Source organism: Callorhinus ursinus, unplaced genomic scaffold, assembly GCF_003265705.2.
Source record: "Callorhinus ursinus isolate GAN/ISIS: 27379988/994484 unplaced genomic scaffold, GSC_fseal_2.0 scaffold4, whole genome shotgun sequence".
NCBI lineage: Eukaryota > Metazoa > Chordata > Mammalia > Carnivora > Otariidae > Callorhinus > Callorhinus ursinus.
Genome location: NW_027397066.1, coordinates 44,436,475 through 44,454,453, shown reverse-complemented (window position 1 = coordinate 44,454,453; position 17,979 = coordinate 44,436,475). Strand labels below are relative to the sequence as shown.

At 52.0% G+C, this 17,979-nt stretch overlaps 1 protein-coding gene across 2 annotated transcripts in view; it reads right to left on the bottom strand.

The window, feature by feature from the left end:
* CRACD (capping protein inhibiting regulator of actin dynamics) overlaps window positions 1-17,979 on the bottom strand; it is a 73,409-nt gene that overhangs the window by 3,498 nt on the left and 51,932 nt on the right. For both annotated transcript variants that reach the window (XM_073891721.1, XM_073891722.1), the window contains exons 5-10: window positions 16,504-16,668; window positions 13,769-13,837; window positions 11,425-11,607; window positions 7,614-10,569; window positions 1,371-1,561; window positions 619-781 (exon numbers count right to left, since the gene is read on the bottom strand). In XM_073891721.1, coding sequence (XP_073747822.1) covers window positions 619-781; window positions 1,371-1,561; window positions 7,614-10,569; window positions 11,425-11,607; window positions 13,769-13,837; window positions 16,504-16,668 — 3,727 coding nt within the window. The remainder of the gene's footprint in view (window positions 1-618; window positions 782-1,370; window positions 1,562-7,613; window positions 10,570-11,424; window positions 11,608-13,768; window positions 13,838-16,503; window positions 16,669-17,979) is intronic.

Sequence of the window (17,979 nt, the reverse complement as noted above, 5' to 3'; positions counted from 1 at the left end):
TTGAAATCCCACCAGTGAGTAGAGACCGTCCCACTTTTGCCTGGAAATAGGACCCTGAGTCTACTCTTGATCTCAGGTTTGAAGTCAACCCCTTTTATATACAACTCCTGCTCCTCCATCAAAACCCCATTCCACTTAAATTTTACCTAAACTTCACCCTTTCCCCCAAATCCTATTATAATCTCGCCTCTTCCTTTCTTGAGATGATTCTCACGGTCTCCAGTCCCCCTCGTAGGAGGAAGTTGGTGAACCTCATGTTGCTGGGACGAGAGGCCGTGGGGCATGGAGGGGCTCGTTCAACACGGAGGAAGTGATCGGACCGGTTGATAGCACACTGGGAGCTTGAAACTGGCCACAGTGGGATTTACCCCATGAAAACTGTCAAATGCTACAAATCCCAGGTCTCCCCACTCCCTGAAGGGTGACTGTTAGCCATTTACCATCACATCACTGATGGTGGGAAGTCCCGGTGGGCTTTATCAGATGACCTTTCTCAAAGGGTGGACGTGCGGGGTTGTGAGGCAGCCTGGGCCCTAGAGGGCCGTGTGTGCTGACCTTGTGGTCACACTCAAGGACGGAAAGCAGCTGCGAGACCAGGCGTGGACCTGCTCTCCCTACCTGTCACAGATGTAGGAAGGGTGTTGGCCTTTTTCAGCTGTTCTCTACGCTCAAGCCTGGACGCTGCCGTCTCTGGCTTCTTCTCTTCCGGCTGGGTGGTGGGCTTGTGCAGGGACCCCGCCCTGCTCACGCTGCTGCTTCCAGGCTGTGGGCTGACACTGACCTGGGTGGACAGAGTCAGGGCACATGTCTTATCAACTGAAGGACATGGAAAGACTGACCGTGCAAGGCCGTGGGGCCTTCTGCGTGCCGGCCCCCAACCTCTGCTCCTGAAGGAGCAGTGGGGACTGCACGTGGGAGCAATGTGGGGCCAACCGTAACCCCCAGCCGTGGAGCAGCTCAGCTCAAAGGTCTCAGAGGGAAACCCACTTTCCAAAGAGAGGACCATCGAACAGACCATAAAATCAGGGTCACAGAGCAAGACTCCTGATTTTCCTCCCAACTCCCTGCTCAAATACAATCACTCTATTTCCCTATTTCCCGTGTAACTGCTATGCGCATGGATTGCTGCTAGTCGTCACGGATTCTACCAAGTCAGGTTAACCTAAAAGAATAAGGAAACCAAAGAAAATTACTAACTGAACATACTTCCCTGGTTTAATGGTGATCAGTTTATTTATTGCTATAAACCTAAGTATTCTCCACCACTCCTAGCTAGCTTTTTTTTTTTTTTTTTTTTTTAAATCCTTATGACCTAAAAGAGAGCCAAATTCAAGGAAGGCAAAGTTAAAGCTGAAGACCTAGTGACTCACGTTCTCTTTGGAGAGCTTTTCGGCCTGTTTGGCCTCCCTGGCTTGCTTCTTCTCCTCTCGAGTTGCTTGCTGCTCTCGAAACCCCTTCTGCTTCTGCAGTGCTAATGTTATCCACAGTGGTTGCACCGTTTCAACTTTCTCCGCAAGTTTGGAGCCATCTAAAGAGTGCCTGCTCTGAAGAACCGGCTTTTCTGTGGAAAAAGAGATTGTGGTATTGTGATGTCTTTTTTTTAAAGATTTTATTTATTCATTTGAGAGAAGCAGACTCCCATCCTGAACAGAGAGCCCGATGTGGGGCTCAATCCCAGGACCCTGGGATCATGACCTGAGCTGAAGGCAGATGCTTAACCGATTGAGCCACCCAGGTGCCCCGATACTGTGATTTAGAAGAAATATGTTTGGGGGCACCTGGCTGGCTCAGTTGGTAGAGCATGTGGCTCTTGATCTCCGAGTCGTGAGATCAAGCCCCACACTGGGTGTAGAGATTAAATAAACTTTAAAAAAATTTTTAAAAAGAAATACATATTTGGTCTTTGTGCTCATTTCTAGAGCTCAGAGCTCCTAAAACCCTTGGGATTTCGTAAGTGATGACAGCATAAAGTGTCTCTTACTCTGTTAACGAGATGACTTTGGGATCAACACCAAGGATGTGGCTGGTGGCCAGAGGAGCCAAGCATGTGATTAGAGGGGTTGGATTTTTTGTTCCCGCCCCCAACCTCCAGGGAGGGGAGAGGGACTAGAGACTGAGTTCAGTTGCCAGTGGCTGATGATTTAATCAGCCGTGCCCACATAGCCTCCATAAAAATCCAAAAGGACGGGGTTCAGGGAGTTTCTGCTTGATGAACACATGGAGATTTGAAGGGAGAGGTGTGCTCTGGGGGCAGGGAAACTCCATGCCCTTCCCCATATCTTGCCCTTCTGTGTCATTTCCATCTGGCTGTTCCTGAATTATATCCTTTTATAATAAACTGGTCATCTAGGAAACAAAATGTTTCTCTTGAGTTCTGTGAGCTGCTCTAGCAAATTAACTGAACCCAAGGAGGGGGTCATGAGCATCTCTGATTTAAGTCGATCAGAAGCACATGTGATGCCCTGGACTTGGGAATGGCATCTGAAGTAGGGACAGTCTTGTGGGACTGAGTCCTTAACCTGTGAGGCCTGATGCCATCTCCAGGTAGACTGCGTCAGAACGCAGCTGAAACGTAGTGTCTGAGGACTGTCTGGTGGTGTGGAGACCCCCCCCCATCCCCCCGATGGAACTGTGATCAGAACCAGGAAAGGCAAAAGCAGGTTTGCAGTGAGACCGCTCACATATCTTGATCCCGCACCCCCTACAACTTGTGACATGAACTATTCAACTGTCCTTTCCTGACGTGAACTCTGCACCGATGCCTGAGAGACTTCTCTGGGTGGGGAGGTAACATCTTTGATGAACAGAAACACAGAAGCATTTTCCTTCCCTCAAAATGGAAGTAAAAATAAGATCTCTGGTGTCAGAAAATCTCAGGCCTACAGGGAACCCAGGCTGTTATCTGATTTATTGTTCTTATTTATCGCTTTTTAAGCCCAAACATCCTATGCGGAACCCCAATGGATGAAAGAGGTCCAAGGGAGGCCGCTCTACCTAGTGAGGCTGCTGGGGGCACAGGGTTCTGAGGGATGCAGCAGGAAACTGTGATTTTGGCCCAGTGCTCTCCTCTGACAGACGGAGTGTGAGCGTGCCATGCCCAAGGTCACCCAGCAGTTAGCGCCCCGGCCGAAGTCTGAACCTAGGACTTCCGATTTCCAGTCTGTGCTTTTCTTGTGGCTGACTGCCTCCCCCCGTGCAACCGTGGCCGACGTGCTGCACAGGTGGTAGGCCGCACAGGTTGAGTAATTAGACTTTTACACTGAGCAGCCCCGGGTTTGACCTCATGTCAAACAAAAGCTACTTGAACCTCCCTAAGGTCTTCTAATCCCTAAGGAGAGATGATAACGGCACATGCCTCATCAGGCCGCCCCAAGGATGAAGAGATCCTGGACGGCAGAACATTCACAACAGTGCTTGTGGCGTGGAGTAACCGCTCTACAAGAGACCTGCTCTGTTTATATCTATGAGAATCATCCCCTTCTTTTCCCGCAAGTAAAAATCATGCCATTTTAGAGATAATCTTTCTGGCACTGAATCCTTTACTATCTCAAAGGAAAAGGGCTCACTATAGTCCTGTTCTTTAGAAATCCAACAGAAGTTTACACTTTGATGATCTAAAACCTTAACAAACAGGGCTCTCAGTCAACTTGACTTTATATTGAGGAGAAAGAACCAAAGTAAAATCAAATTAGGAATTCAAGCACAAAAAAGGGGCAGGTTCTGCTTTTCTATGCCTTTTAGATCTATAACACTGTACAAAGAGAATTCCTATTTATAATGGGTCTTGGTCGTTACACTATCCCTAATCATCAAATAAACATTCAGGTATGATCTAACACAGTAAAGAAAACTGGCACACTTAAGAAGTATTAAAAAAAAACTTAAAGGTATTTTTAAGGAATCTTTAGTTAACAAAAAAAATTTAAAAATACAGTTGACCTTTGAACATGGGTTTGAACTGCGCAAGTCTACTTCTACGGGGATTTTTTTTTTTTTTTTAAATAAACAGCGCAGTACTGTGAATGTACTATCTCTTTCTTATGGTTTTCTTAATAACGTTTTCTTTTCTCCAGCTTACTTTATTGTACAAATACAGTCTTTAATGTACAAAATATGAGTTAATTGACTGTTTACATTATCACTAAGGCTTCCAGTCAGCTACAGGCTATTTAATAGTTAAGTTTTGGGAAGTCAAAGGTTATACACGATTTCAACTGCGCAGGAAGTTGGCGCACCTAACCCCCACGATGTTCAAGGGTCAACTGGTATTCACTTCAAGCATTACGCTTTAGATACACTTTAGATACATGGGAACGAGTTTAATAAATTTTAGGTTTTTTTACTCAAGGGCAGTGGCAGTGTAACACCTGTTTGTAAAATGTCTGAAAACCAAATTGCCAAGATCCAAATGATTTCCATTTGAAGCTATTATGTAAAAGGGAATCCCTACACTAAACATTCCATCTGAAAGTCATTAAAACCACTGGCCAGTTTCCTGAACAACAATTTTGACTGGTGTTTTATCACAAGGGTCAAAATACCTTTAAAGTAAAATTGCCTATTTTTATTTGAAAAGGTAAACCGCTAGCCAGATTTTTTATTTCCTTAGAACTGTGGCCCTTGAATAGCACATTCTGGAGTTAACGACCAGACTTTAAAAAGGCTGTAACACAGTATGTGTAAGGGTCTAACAGGTCTGGATTGTAGCTGAGGATCGATAAACAGAAAACATTTGAGGATGTTAAAACGGGGCTCCTGTCTGAATTTCAGCCCAGGTTGCCCAAAGGCGTTCCGCAAATAATGGCGCCGACTCTCATATCCTGAAGTAAAGTTCTAGATCACCAACTTCGAACTGGCCCAGACAGCTACCACAAGGTCATAGAAAAATGAGAGTTGCGATAGAAGGAGCCAAGGTAAAACATTTGTTTAAACCTATTCTCTCTCATTCTAAACTCAGTGGACGAGGGGAACCACAGCCCATTCAGATTCCCTCCTTTGGGTTCTGGGGATATAATCAAGTACATCCCGGCCCTACAGAGTTTGAACCACTGCTCCCAAAGGTAAATTCTTGGAGAAAGGGCCACTTAAATATCTATTCCACCCACCATACAGAGGTGGAAATTTCAGAATGAGATGACCTCTAGAGGACAAACACGGGGTGGATTCAGAGTCAAAGCCCTCCCAGTGGCTCCACCAATGGACTGGTTCTCACTGGCCTCAGCCTTGGGAATGGAAATCTCCTTCTACAGTAGCGATCTACAAAATAAAGGGTGTGTGTGCCCTAGGGGGTGTGCAAGGGAAGTCACTGGGGCTAAAGAAGAAAAGGTTAAAATTTCTGATATATTTTTAAATCTAAAAAGAAAAATGAAATCAAGCTTTTCTAATATTTAGTATTTAGACTGGCATGGACATCCTCACTCAGGCCATATACCAGAAGGCCACATGGAACAGTGTATTTACAGACCCCCCCGAGGGAAGCTGGAAGCACCACGGGCAGGGAGGGACAGGGACGCTGTCCTCACTCCTCTGCTTCGAGCATACTGTGGCTACTAATAATACAAACAGAAGAAACCAGCCGAGCTGCAAGCTCTTTGCCGGCCACTTTACGAAGAAGGCAGAGCTGTCGAGCTGGCCAAAGAAAATAAAAAGTAGCACCAGGATTTGCAACACAGGTTTATGTCCGCCTGTTGTTTCAGTGAACTTCACCCTAAATGCAAGCGGAGCTCCAGGGGTTTTAGCTGATGACAACACTACAGGTGCACAATTAACAAATGAAATTGGAGATCCACGCTTTAACATTCTTATTCTGATGGGGGTGTTCAGTCCAACACACTGGTCAGCCTGGCCTAGTGTGGGGTGGGAAAATCCCACTGGTCTTTAGACAGCACCCCCAAGGCATGTGGACCTTGCATCCATTGCTTCTTTTCTAGCAAATAAAGAAAAAATTCAGTTAGCAGAACCTAACAGCACAGAATCTGGACCCTGGGAAAGAAAAAGGGGCAGTAACGGTTTTTGGTATGAAAATTACAATAAAGGGACTTCTCTAGAGAAAGAAGCACAACAGAGAGTTATTTCTCTGGGGAGAAGCTAAGGAGAGTGGAAGAGTTCCCCAGACAGTGAGAGGGACTTTGACGAGATCATAATATCAAAAACTGAAAATGGGGCTCCAGTTCAAGATGGCGAAATAGAAGGACCCCGAACTCCTCTCCTCCCATGGACACACCCAATATACGGCTACATAAGCAACAATTCCCTTTAAAAGAAATCCAAAAACTAGCTGAGCAACTCCTACACATTGGGTGAATGAGAAAAACCCCGCACGGAAGGAGGCTGGAGAAGCTGAGACGTCATCTCACCATAAAGCCACTCCCTGTACGATAACCCCCAACTGGGAGGGAACTCACAACTCCTAGCTTCTCCTTGAGGAGCAAAGGATTTGTCTCCACATCTGGTACCCCGACTTTTAAGACTTCTACCTAAGAGCCAGGCCCACCAAAACACCTAGCTCTGAAGGCCAATGGGGCTTGTCAGCACGAGTCCCGCGGGGCTATGGGGAACTAAGGGACAGCTCTTACTGGGCTTGTGGGAGGACTCCCCTAGGCGGTCCCCCAGGGCCCAGCACAGGGGGAAAACACCACCACAAAGAAGAAACTGAAAACGGGCTTCTCATCAGCAGGACAAAGAGAAATTAGGGAGAAATGGGCCGGCAGCTGCCGAGCTACATGCCGGTCTAAGGCTTGGTTAAAAAGGACAATGAGATCTCCCTGCCATAAGGCAAGTAACCAAACCAGCACTGCTGGGGAAACAGCTCTTTTCTCAGCAAAAATCACCGTCCACCTAAACAATTCAACAAGAGAGAAGGCTTACGGGTTTCCTAATAAACCTCAGGGGAGAATTTCTGAGAAATGGGAGTAACTTCCTGGACTGTGACCCGAACGTTACCTCCAACTCTACGAACCCGACAAAGTATTCGCTTAAGGTTCTCGGGGGCCCCAAAGCCAGTGCAAGTGCTCACGGCTACTCTGAAGAACGACGAGCGGCGGCCCCGCGCGAGGGCGGCTGCTCGGCCATCTCTCGTAGGGGGCCTCGCAGGGCCAGGCTGCTGGGGCCGGGATGCAACTGCAGGGCGGTTGGCGCAAAGCGGCGCGCAACGGGGTCATCCACACCCAAGCTCCTCAGGCGGCGGCGGCGGCCGCAAGTCCCGACCTCCCACCGGGGCGCCGCTACTGCCCAGGGAGAAGGGGACGCGTCCGGGGAAACCTGTCTTCCCCGTCCCCGCCCGGGCCCCGCCTCAGATTAAGGGCGTCGTGGCTCATTAGGACCGTACTGCAGTTTCCGCTGTCAAGAGAAAGGGTGTCCGTCTCAGCGTCAGCGCCTGGACCCAAGTATCGCTAACGGTGCGAGCGGCGCACACGTCGCTGTCAGCACCTCCAAAAGTTTGAAGCAGAGCAAGAAAAGCGCCTGGTTGGGACTCGCGAGAGGGCCTCCACCGGAGGGGGCTGCTCGGGCACGCGGCCGCTCCCGGCTCCGCTCCCGGGGCAAGCTCAGGCCTCCGCCGTGACGCCCACGAGGCGCGCGGCAGAGGCCGAGCGATCCCACCCACCCCAACCTACCTTTCCTCCCGGCCTCGGGGGTTTGGGAAGGCTTCTCCGGTCGAGCGGCCGGCAGGGCCGGGGAAGCGGGTTTGCGCTCCAGTTCCACCACTTCCTCCACTTCCTCCTCCTCCTCCTCCTCCTCCCTCTGGTGCGTCCGCCTCAGCTCCGCGGACGCCGGCGGCGGCGGCGGCCGGGGCTCATTGCTCTCGGGAGCCTCCGGGTCCGGCTTCCCCGCGCGGCGGGCCAGCAGCTCTACCAGGTAGGGCCTGCTCAGTTTGGAGAGTGGGGACGAGGGGGGCGTGTGACCGGCGGGCTTGGGGGCCAGCGCTGGCTTCTGCGCCGGGGGCATTTTGTTGGCCGCCTTGTCGTGCTCTGCGGCGGGGGTCTGGCTGCCGGCCGGCGGGGCCGCGGGAGAAGGGTGGGCTCTTGTGGCCGAGTCCTTCCAGGCGGACAGGGCTGGCTTCCTCTCGGGGGGCAGGGCCGGGCCATGCTTGGGGGCCACGGCTTCCGTCCCCTCTCCTTTTGCGCTCCCTGGTGCGGGTGGGCTGCCATCGGCATTGTCCCCGGTGCTGCTGTGCCTTTTCTTCTTCTTCTGTTCTGTCTGTTGGTCGCAGTGGAAGCGCAAGGAGTAGTTGGTCCTTCTCAATTTTATTCCGAAAGGTGAGGCTTTTTCCTCCTGGCCAGGCATCGAGGGGTCTGGCTTTCCTCTCCCGCTGGTGGTCTCACTGTCCGAAGCGGCCATGGGCTCTGCATGGGCCACGGCTTTGTGAGGCGGGTAAGCAGGGCTTGGGACAAGGAAAGACGGGAGGTCTTTGGCAAATTTGCACCCCTCTGTGGTGTCTGCTGGCTCTGGTTTCTCCGCGCCCTTGGGGAGCTCATTAGTAGCCAGGGGTTGGGGCACCGATCCGTCGCCGGCTCCCGGCGAGGGTCTTTTTCTAATGCTCTCTGCTTCTGTGTTGTGTTTGGAGGTCTCGGTGCCACCGTCAGAGAATTTCTGCCAAGCGGGCATAATAGAGAACTTCGCACTTACTGGGGGGGTCTTCCGGAGGTTCCCGCGGGAATCACTGCGGGCCCTGGGAGCGTGCTCATCACCCGGCCGAGACCGGCCTCTCTCGCTGCGCGGCTCACCTTCCGCGCTCTTCAGGATCCTGGACCGAATGGAAGCCCACTCAGCTAGCGCGGCCACACTGCTCGGAGACTCCTGGGGGGCCCTGACCTTCCCGCTGCCTGCCCGGGGCTCGACAGGCGCGCGGGCTGCGTTCTCCAGCGCAGGGACATCCACGTGCTTCTTTTCTTCTGACAAGCCCAGGAGAGACTTGCATGCCGTGTCCTTGATCTGGCTCAGGTTGACCGCCGCGCCGCAAAGCTGCGCGCCCGTCACCAGAATGGCTGTGTGGGGGACACTCAGGGAGGAGGGCAGGGCGTGGGCGGCCGGGCTGGCTCGGGGGTTCTTCGGCGCGGGGGGAGCGGAGGCCAGTCCCGCATCTCTCACGGGTGTCACTGGGCTCAAATTGACTCTGGGGAAGAGAATCTGTTTCCCTCCCGATGATACCTGGAAAGTGTAGGGCCTGGGCATGCTCTGCCTCTCGTCCACCTCCTGCCACCGGAGTTCCTCCCCCTTTCTGTCTGTCTGAAAGGCGGCGTCCTTTCTCTCCCCGGGAGTCTCTTCCACTTGCGCCTGGTGTTTCTGGGGAGGCTGCGCGCTAGTTTCTGGTCTCTCTTCCGGACGAGCACGACGGCCATGCCCAGGACCAGCCCCGCGCCGTCCCTGCAGCTCGCCGGCTGCCTCGGCCTCCTGACTCTGCTTCTCGCAAATCCTGGATTCCTCGGAGCTTTCTCGTTGCTTCTCGGGCTGCAGGTGCTCTCGTTTCCCAGGTTTCTCTGCAAAGTCGACGTGAAGTGGGCTCAGGCCCCTTTTGTCGTCCAGCTGCGGCCACCTCTCCTCGCGCACTCTCGCGGCTTCCCGACGCTCCATTTCCTGCCGCCTCGCGGCATCCACTTCCTCACGCTTCCCCAGCTCCGCCCTTCCTTTGGCCGCTGCCTCCGGCCCCCGCCGCTGCTCCTCCTCCTGCCGCCGCTGCTCCTCCCATCCTCGCTGCTCCTCCTCCCGCCGGCGCTCTTCCTCTTCCAGCCGCCGCTGCTCCTCCCCCCGCCGGCGTTCTTCCTCTTCCAGCCGCCGCTGCTCCTCCCATTCTCGCTGCTCCTCCCTTTCCCGCTGCTCCTCCTCCTCCTGCCGGCGCTGTTCCTCTTCCAGCTGCCGCTTCTCCCATTCTCGCTGCTCCTCCTCCCGCCGCCGCCGCTCCTCTTCCAAACGCAGCTGCTCCTCCTCCCGCCGCCGCTGCTCCTCTTCCAAATGCCGCTGCTCCTCTTCCAGCCGCCGCTGCTGCTCCTCCTCCCGCTGCCGCTGCTCCTCTTCCATCCGCCTGTGCTGCTCCTCCCGCCGCCGCTGCTCCTCCTCCCCATGCCTCCTGAGCTCCTTCAGTTCTTTTTCTTCCTGTAGCTGCCGCTGCTTCTCCGCCTCCTGCCCGCCGCACACCGCCTGCTCTTGGGCCTCCGGGTGCCTTCCTTCCTCTTGCTCCCTCGGCTCTTGGCCTTGGCCACCTTGCTCTCCCAGTCTCTGCCTCTCCTCTTCGTGCGGCCTCTTTCCTGCCTCCAGCTGTAGTTCTGTCTCCTCTCCCTGCTCGTCCTCTCCTTCCTCCTCCAAGAGCTCTTGGCTTCTGTTCTCTTCCCAAAGCCTCCTCTCCAAGGCCTGGAGTCTCTGCTCTTCCAGACGTCTCCTCTCAGCTGCCTCGGCCTTCTGCCGTTTGCATTTGGCCTCAAGCTCTAGCCAGTATTCTTCTTGGCATCTCTTCTCTTCTTCAGAGTCTAGCAGCTCTGGTTCCTCTTCGTGCCAAATTGGCTTGTCTTCTCCAGAGTGTCCGTTCTGGTCCAGGGAGGGCTGACGCGGAAGACCACCATGTTCATTTGGTCGATCCTAAGGAAAGAAAGAATTAGCCTTTTCCTTTAGCACAGGCAACCATTACCCATCCTATTCATAATGTTGGTGGCCCTCTTAATCTCAAAAGAAGGGGTGCTTGGGTGGCTCAGATGGTTGGGCATCTGCCTTTGGCTCGGGTCATGATCCCAGGGTCCTGGGATCGAGTCCTGCATCAGGCTCCCTGCTCCTTGGGAGCCTGCTTCTCCCTCTGCCTGCCTCTGTCTCTCTCTCTGTCTCTCATGAATAAATAAATGGAATCTTAAAAAAAAAAAAAAAAGGGGCAGTCGTTCTTAAGTATAGAGCTCGGTAAACACCAAGAGCAAATTGCCAGGGTGCAGGAAAACACATCCTGTTCATGTTGACTCTCTAGCCCCTTTGTTGGTCATTCTCAAATTCCTTTTACTTAATACAAATGAATCACAGGAGAACCAATAGCCCAGCATGAGGAAGATGAGAAAAAAATGACATTTGCACTTCATCGATGTGCCCTGAAACCTGTGACTTCAAAGTCCACCCCAGTCAAACCAAAGAACCTCTGGCTGAGCCATAGCAGGGGAGCTGGGTCACCTGGCCGGGGTGAAGCCAACGCCAAGTGTCCAGAGGCCCTCAAACGGCAGCCTCTCATTCCGGGGTCCACCAGCCCCCAGGCGGGCAACATGTTAGGGTGATGGACAGTAAAGGGGCCTGCTTGCCCTCGTTCACTGCAACACACCAGGTCCCTGATTCAAGGAACCTAGTTCATTCTACTGGCCCCTCATGGCACCACCCCACTGGGTAGAATGGGCACCCAGCAAGCATGGGCAGCTGCCTGGTCAGGTTCTACATACCCTGCCTGGGACAGGTTCTACATACCCTGGCAAGCCACCGGTGCTTCTTGGACACTCTCTGGTTTTTTGGCTTTACGGACAATTTGTGCTTGGCGGCACTGTTGTCCAGGCGAGCGATGGCCAGGGGGATGGCATCTAGGTTGACACTTTCGATGGTTCCAGCAGAAGAGAAGTGCCTTTTTGGCCGAGACGGTTTAACTGGAGCCACCTGTATGGAGAGGAAACCACACAGTCCTGATCAGAACCGCGTGCGAGGAGTCCCAGAGCCGTCGCCCTTGCTGGATGGAGCCCGCACGTTGCCCAGTCCGGCCCAGGGACAGCTTCAAGCAGGCAGGGCTCACTGGGACAGTGAGATGAGCATGGCTTTGGGAATTAAAAGGGGACACTGACGATTTGTTCAGCCAGTGCTACTTGCATTAACTCATACAGGTCAGATAACCTTTCAGGGGCTAGTTTACCTACTCTAAATAATGTTGGGGGGGAGGTTAGAGTAGATGGGGGTGACAAAACATAGCCAGGGGGCCCAATCCTGCCCACAGCCTATTTTGGTAAATAAAGTTTTGCTAGCACACAGCCACGCCCATTGTCCATTGTCTTCAGCTGCGTTTGGGCTACAAAGGAAGAGCACAACAAAGGAGAGTGTCCTGGTTGGACCTTATGGCCACAGAGCCTGAAATAAGTCATAGTTTGCTGAACCCTGGACCAGCTCATCTCTATGCTAAGGACTCTATTATCTAAGACACGACCTCAGACACCTGCAAACATCTCTCAGCTTCTACCTTAGTCCCTTTGAGGAGGGAACGTATCTTTTTCCTCTTTTCAGTCCCCTTTATGCCCAAGTAGCAAATCTCATTTGGCAAGTGTTCAATACATATTTTTGGGAGGAATGAAGGAACAACAACAAAGTAGATCGTCTATGCCTAGGGCATGAAATTGCTACCCACAAAAATGCTCTAGCACAATCACTCCAAGGCCACAGAGCACTGGGTTGAGTGCACCAAGCTGCTGAGAGGGGGAGGCCCTAGTGGAAAAAGGAAGGGCAGAAATGTACCAGCCAGGGGTGAGGGCTGTCCCTCAGAGGGCGAACGGTAGCACTGTAACGCAGATGCGTGCACTTAGAAACCACCACCTCGACACGCTGTACAGTTAGGTCAGAGAGCCTCCTGCTCCCGGAGGCCACACTGAATGGGAGGAGAAGCCACACCTGTAACTCCTAAGAATTACCGGCCACAGCAAAGGGACGGCTCCCAGCCGCACGGCGCCAGCGCGCGGCAGAGGGCGCTCTCCGCCCTCCCTGCAGGGCCGGCAGCTCCCGGCACAGGCACCCCAGGAGCCGAGGCCGGGGTCCGTGTGTCAGCATTCATGCTACCGATGCAGAGCCGGTGGGGCTTAGCGGACAGCTTTGCTTTTTGCAATCACCTTCCATATTCATGCACAAAAGATAAAGGACCAAGCCAGCTCCAAGAGCAAAATGGATGCTCAGTAAATAATAACTTAAGAAGCACAGAAGTAAGGAAAAATAATTCCAGCCTTTGGGCTCCTAGCTTTTATTTCTTTATAGTTATCTTTCTAATAGGTATCAAATTCTGAACTCTGGTTCAAAAGAAATGAATCAAACATTTATTTCCATCCCCTAATAGATGGATGAATAAAAAGCATCCGAGCCAAATGTGACAGACTGAAGGCACAGAGAAGCACTTGAAGCTGAGATTTAAATGCCAGGTTGCGTTTCTAGTGTATTCCTCCCGGTCTTCTTCATTGTCTGGGTGGTGGCACTGTCTGCAGCATGCCCCTTCAGAAGACTCAGGGACATACTCTGCTCACTGTACCAACCCCCAGGAGGAGGACTGGAGCCCCGTGCAGGTGAAGATTGCTCATGGGAGTGGACCGGCCTCTACAGGGTTCCCAAGACTCTGGTAGGCACAGTCCCGGGTTCAAATGAACACCAGAAAAGTTAAAAAACAAAAAAAACATACAAGTAGAGAAAAGCTGAGGTTTTTTTTTTTTTACATCTCTAAATAGAAGGAGACTCTTTTCCTGAAGGTACAGGTGTTCTGAAATGTCTTTTTCAATGGCTTAACAGTGTCTGGAAGGACCTGGCACAGTTAGGAAGATGAGCAACGTCTAAGTGTGCAAATATGCACAGGCTGGGAGGTGGCTGTTTTTCCAAGCGGGGCTCAGTCCCAGCAGGTGCATAACGAACACTCTAACATCTACCACTGGTAACGTTCTGAAGGAACTGAAGGTCATGGGTGAAGGCAGCATTTACGAATGGAAAAATGAGATGGTGGGTCGACAAAACGGGGTGGGGGGGGCCAAAATGGAAGTTGAAGTAAAGACACTAAAAACAGAAGTTGAAGTCATACTACCTTCTCTTCCATCTCACTTCTGGCTCCAGGCCGATTCGGAGGACTCCGAGAACTTGGAGTGTCACTGGGCTGGAACAGTAAAGAGAGCGCTGCAGTCAGATGCCGGAACAGGAAGTCCCGGGCAGATAAGCGGACTCCAGCTGCACGTGGGAAAGGTGGGTGTCCGGGTGGGGACTCGACTAATGTCCCGACTAGGACTCCCGGCACGGACTGTACACTTTCTTCTTTTCCTGAGTTCAACACATCTCCATCCGGGCAGCCTCTAGCCTCTGTCTTTGCTGCATTTCCCCAGGTCTGAGAGAAGCCAGGCTTCAGCCTCTCACCACCCCACCTGGGAAGCAGGGCTGGGTCACACACCTGACCTCAGAGCTTTTGGCCATGCCCACTGCCTTCACCCCCTTCACCTGCGACACCTCTCACCTCTATGCCAGGCCTTTTCTCTGTGGGAAGGAAAGGCCCTACCAAAGCTGCGTGCAAAGGGCTGGGCTGAGAAGGTGGATGACCAGAGGAGGCAAAACCCTCAGCATGGAAGGAAGAAGAAAAAGGCCGAAGATCCCCAGCCCAGTTGCCTCACCTGCCCTGGGAAGGGCCACACCATGTCGCCTGCCCCTGAGGGCACGCTGTATCTTCTACCTGGCGTGGCCCATCTCTACAAACAGGTGTTATCATCCCCTCCAGAGCAAGAGTGTCAGCTTCCGTACCTCAGCCTGTTTTCTGCACCACACTTAGAAGCACCTTTAGAAAATACAAATCGGGCGCCTGGGTGGCTCAGTCGGTTGGGCATCTGACTCTTGGTTTCGGCTCGGGTCATGATCTCATGGTCATGGGATCGAGCCCCGCGTCGGACTGTGCTGAGCTGAGCGTGGAGCCTGCTTGGGATTCTCTCTCTCCTCCCTTTGCCGCTCCCCCCCGCTCATGCTCTCTCACTCTCCCTCAAATAAAAATAAAATTTAAAGAAAAAATAGAAGAAAACACAAATCAGATTATGTGACCAACAGGCTTAAAATTCTACTTCTCTCAGAATAGAATTCACCTTTTTCCCATGGTTTGCACAATCTGGCCTCTATACCTCGCTCTCCTCCCTTTGCCCCCCCTCCAGGGTTTGGCTGTCTGCACCAACCTGCTTTCTTTTGGGACACCTTCAGCCCCATCTCTGGGCCTCCGTACTTGCTCTTCCCTCTGCAGAGAACACGGCTCCCACCCCCAGGACTGCTCAGGCTGCTCTGACCTCCTTGTCTAGAGAGTGGCCTCTCACCCACCACGTTACTCACTTTTCTGTCACTCTGCCTTATCTCCTGGGCAGCATTTTTCATGATCCAGAGTTATTACATTTATTGTATAAATAAGTTATTATATTTATACGTATGTGTTGACTTGCCACGTGACTCTCCTCTCATTAGAATGTAAGCTATGCGGAGGCAGCCCCCAGACTAATCTCGCTCATCTCTGCAATACCCACGGCTGGGGCAGCACCTGCAGACCAACTGAGCCTCCTTCTCCCTCAGGCCACAGTCCCTGGCACTTATTAGATCCTCAGTAACAGTGAGGACATTTGCTTCAGTCCTTGGGAAGTCCGTGCATGAAGGCTGATTTTCGTCGCTGCCCCCTAGCCCTGGAGACATTGGACCTGATGGGAGGGCTGAGCCCCGTCCTTTTACCCACCACGCCACCCGCCACCCACATGTCTGGGGACCAGGAGTCATGAGGGCCGGAGGCAGACTGGGGGGCGGCAACAGCAGGGGAATGGCCTGTTCTTTCCTTCCTCACTTTGCTCTGCAAATCACTTCTCTTTCTTACCGCCCTTCTGACACATTAGCTGATAGCAAGCATGACTTTGGGGGGCACGTCCATTTTAACAACAGCAGTGTAATTTCAGGCGTCTTGCTAGGCAGAGCACAGAAAATGCTTTCTGTTGAGACTGGAAGGTTCGGTGCCTCACCTAGAGACCTCCCTGCTTCAGCTGCTGGTGGGGCCTTCCCTCCTTCCCCACTAGAGGCCCGAGGATGTCCCCTCTGCTGCTGGAAGGACTCTCATTCCGGGATACCCTCATGGTGTTTCTTTCCAAGTGTCAAAAGACCAAATTCAGAAAGGACAATGCTGAACCAATGTGACTTTCTTCCCTCATTAAGTAGACTTCAAGCTTGGCCTGTTAGAAATGTTCTGTCTCGTTAGGCACCTACTCCTTTGTTTTCTCATCTCCCTTTAAATTAGTCCAATTTGACAAGTAATTACTTGGTGCTACTAAGTAAGGCACTAGCTGAGTCCTGGGGAGACAGAGATGTGAAAGACCCAGTTTGTCCTCAGGGAACTCCACATTTAGAGATGGAGAGAACACAATTACATGGACACGGATGAGTACAGATGTGTGAGAAGCACGAAGGACGCACAGCAAAGACACAGAGGAGATTGCACCGCGTGGGGGTAAGGCCAACTAAGGCTTCCCAGAAAAGGTGGGCCCACCTGAGTCTTGAAGAGTAAGTGGAAGATGCTGTGAGGAGTGCCTGCGAAGGGCACGTCTCCTCTTGCCCACCCCCACCCGCCCCTCCAAGTGCACCTCCCTGCAGCTCACAGCGCCTGACCACAAAGTGCCCTCCAGCCCGGGGCTACTCATTGGAAAATCTTCTCTCACATATTCCCTGTACAGCAGACCCCAGAGCTACTGGATGCCCCGGGCCACTGCCCAACGTCCTCCCCTCGCCTATCAGCAACCAAGTCATTCCCTGGAGGAGCCTTACTTTGTTCTCGGTGTCTGAGAGGATGATGTCCTCGTGAGTCACAATTTCCACGGGACTGGTCAGGAACAGATCCTCTTCTAAGCTAGCCTCACCACTGTCTGCCTTCTTCATGGGAATGGCAGTGGGTGGTGGCCGCCCAAACTTGATGTTTTTGCTCAACTGTCGCTGGAGAAAAAAACAAAGAAAGATGTTCTGAAGCAGGGAAGCAGGTCACGAGAAGCGCGAGCAGATGCCCCGGCATATCTAGTGGGCACCGAGGCATGTTCTGCACACATTTCTAGACTAAATACCATGCCAGTAAGCCACGATGCAGTCCTGGAACAAGTGGATTTGCTTTCTAGTTTCTCTTCCTTTCCCACCCTCAAGCCAGGAGCTTTTTCATCCAGCCACCTCTTTCCTGGAGATGCCAACATTATCCAGGGGGGCAGAGAGACCACATTTCTGAACCAAAAGTGGGGATACGTGTAATGACAAAAATTTTTTGATTAACCCTATAAATGTATTTATTAAAAAGTCTTTTAAAAGTATAAAAATGGTATAGAAAATAGTTACGTGAACTGCAGGAACCACTGGGGGAAATCAAGACCCACATGGTTGCTGTAACAGGGGCACCCTCCAGCTTCTTTTGACACGTTCTCCTTGAATATTTACGCTTTAGGCACCTTCCTCCCCAGCCCCTCGCTCGAACACCATGTTCTTCTCACAATGGGCAGTGAGGTGAAGGAGGCCCCAGTGCTGGCAAGTCTTTCCACAATCAATGCGTAAATCATGGAAGGCACAGAACAATCCTGTCCTGCCCCTAGGACTCTTTTTGCCTTGCTGCAGCTAGACACTGTGAGCTGTGGGACAGAAGGGCTGGAGAGGTAGGCAGGAGGAAAGGGCCAAGAAGGGATGCATTATTGGTGGCAGGTAGCTAGAAGGGTGTGTGTGGGGGAAATGGGGTAGAAATTAGGAAGATCAACAGTGTTTAGAATTAAGAGAAAAGCCAGATTAGAAAAGAAATATATTCTCTGAAGAAAAAATAAATAAATATAATGTTAAAGAAAGGGCAAAATATTTAATGGGTTGTGGCAGAGAAAATGAACATTCAGGAAGAAAAAAGGGTATGCCATGGCCACCTGAAGGACTACTGAATTAAAAATACTGTAGAAATGCCTGCCTTTTTCTACAGCAGGGTTCTCAACCTCGCACTACTGGCATTTCGGCCACATCATTCTCTGGTGTGGGGAGCTGTCCTGTGCGTTGTAAAATGTTTAGCAGCAGCACCCTGGCCTCCGGAAACTAGATGCCGGTAGCAGTTCCTTCCCTGTCGAGACAACCAAAAATGTCTCCGTTGGGTGCCTGACATCCGCTGCGAGGGTAAAACTGCTGTGGCTGAGAGCTCCTGCTCTAGACCTACGGACTTGGGCTTCATAGTCCTTTTGTGCCAGAAGGAAGGAAGGAAGGAAGGAAGGAAGGAAGGAAGGAAGGAAGGAA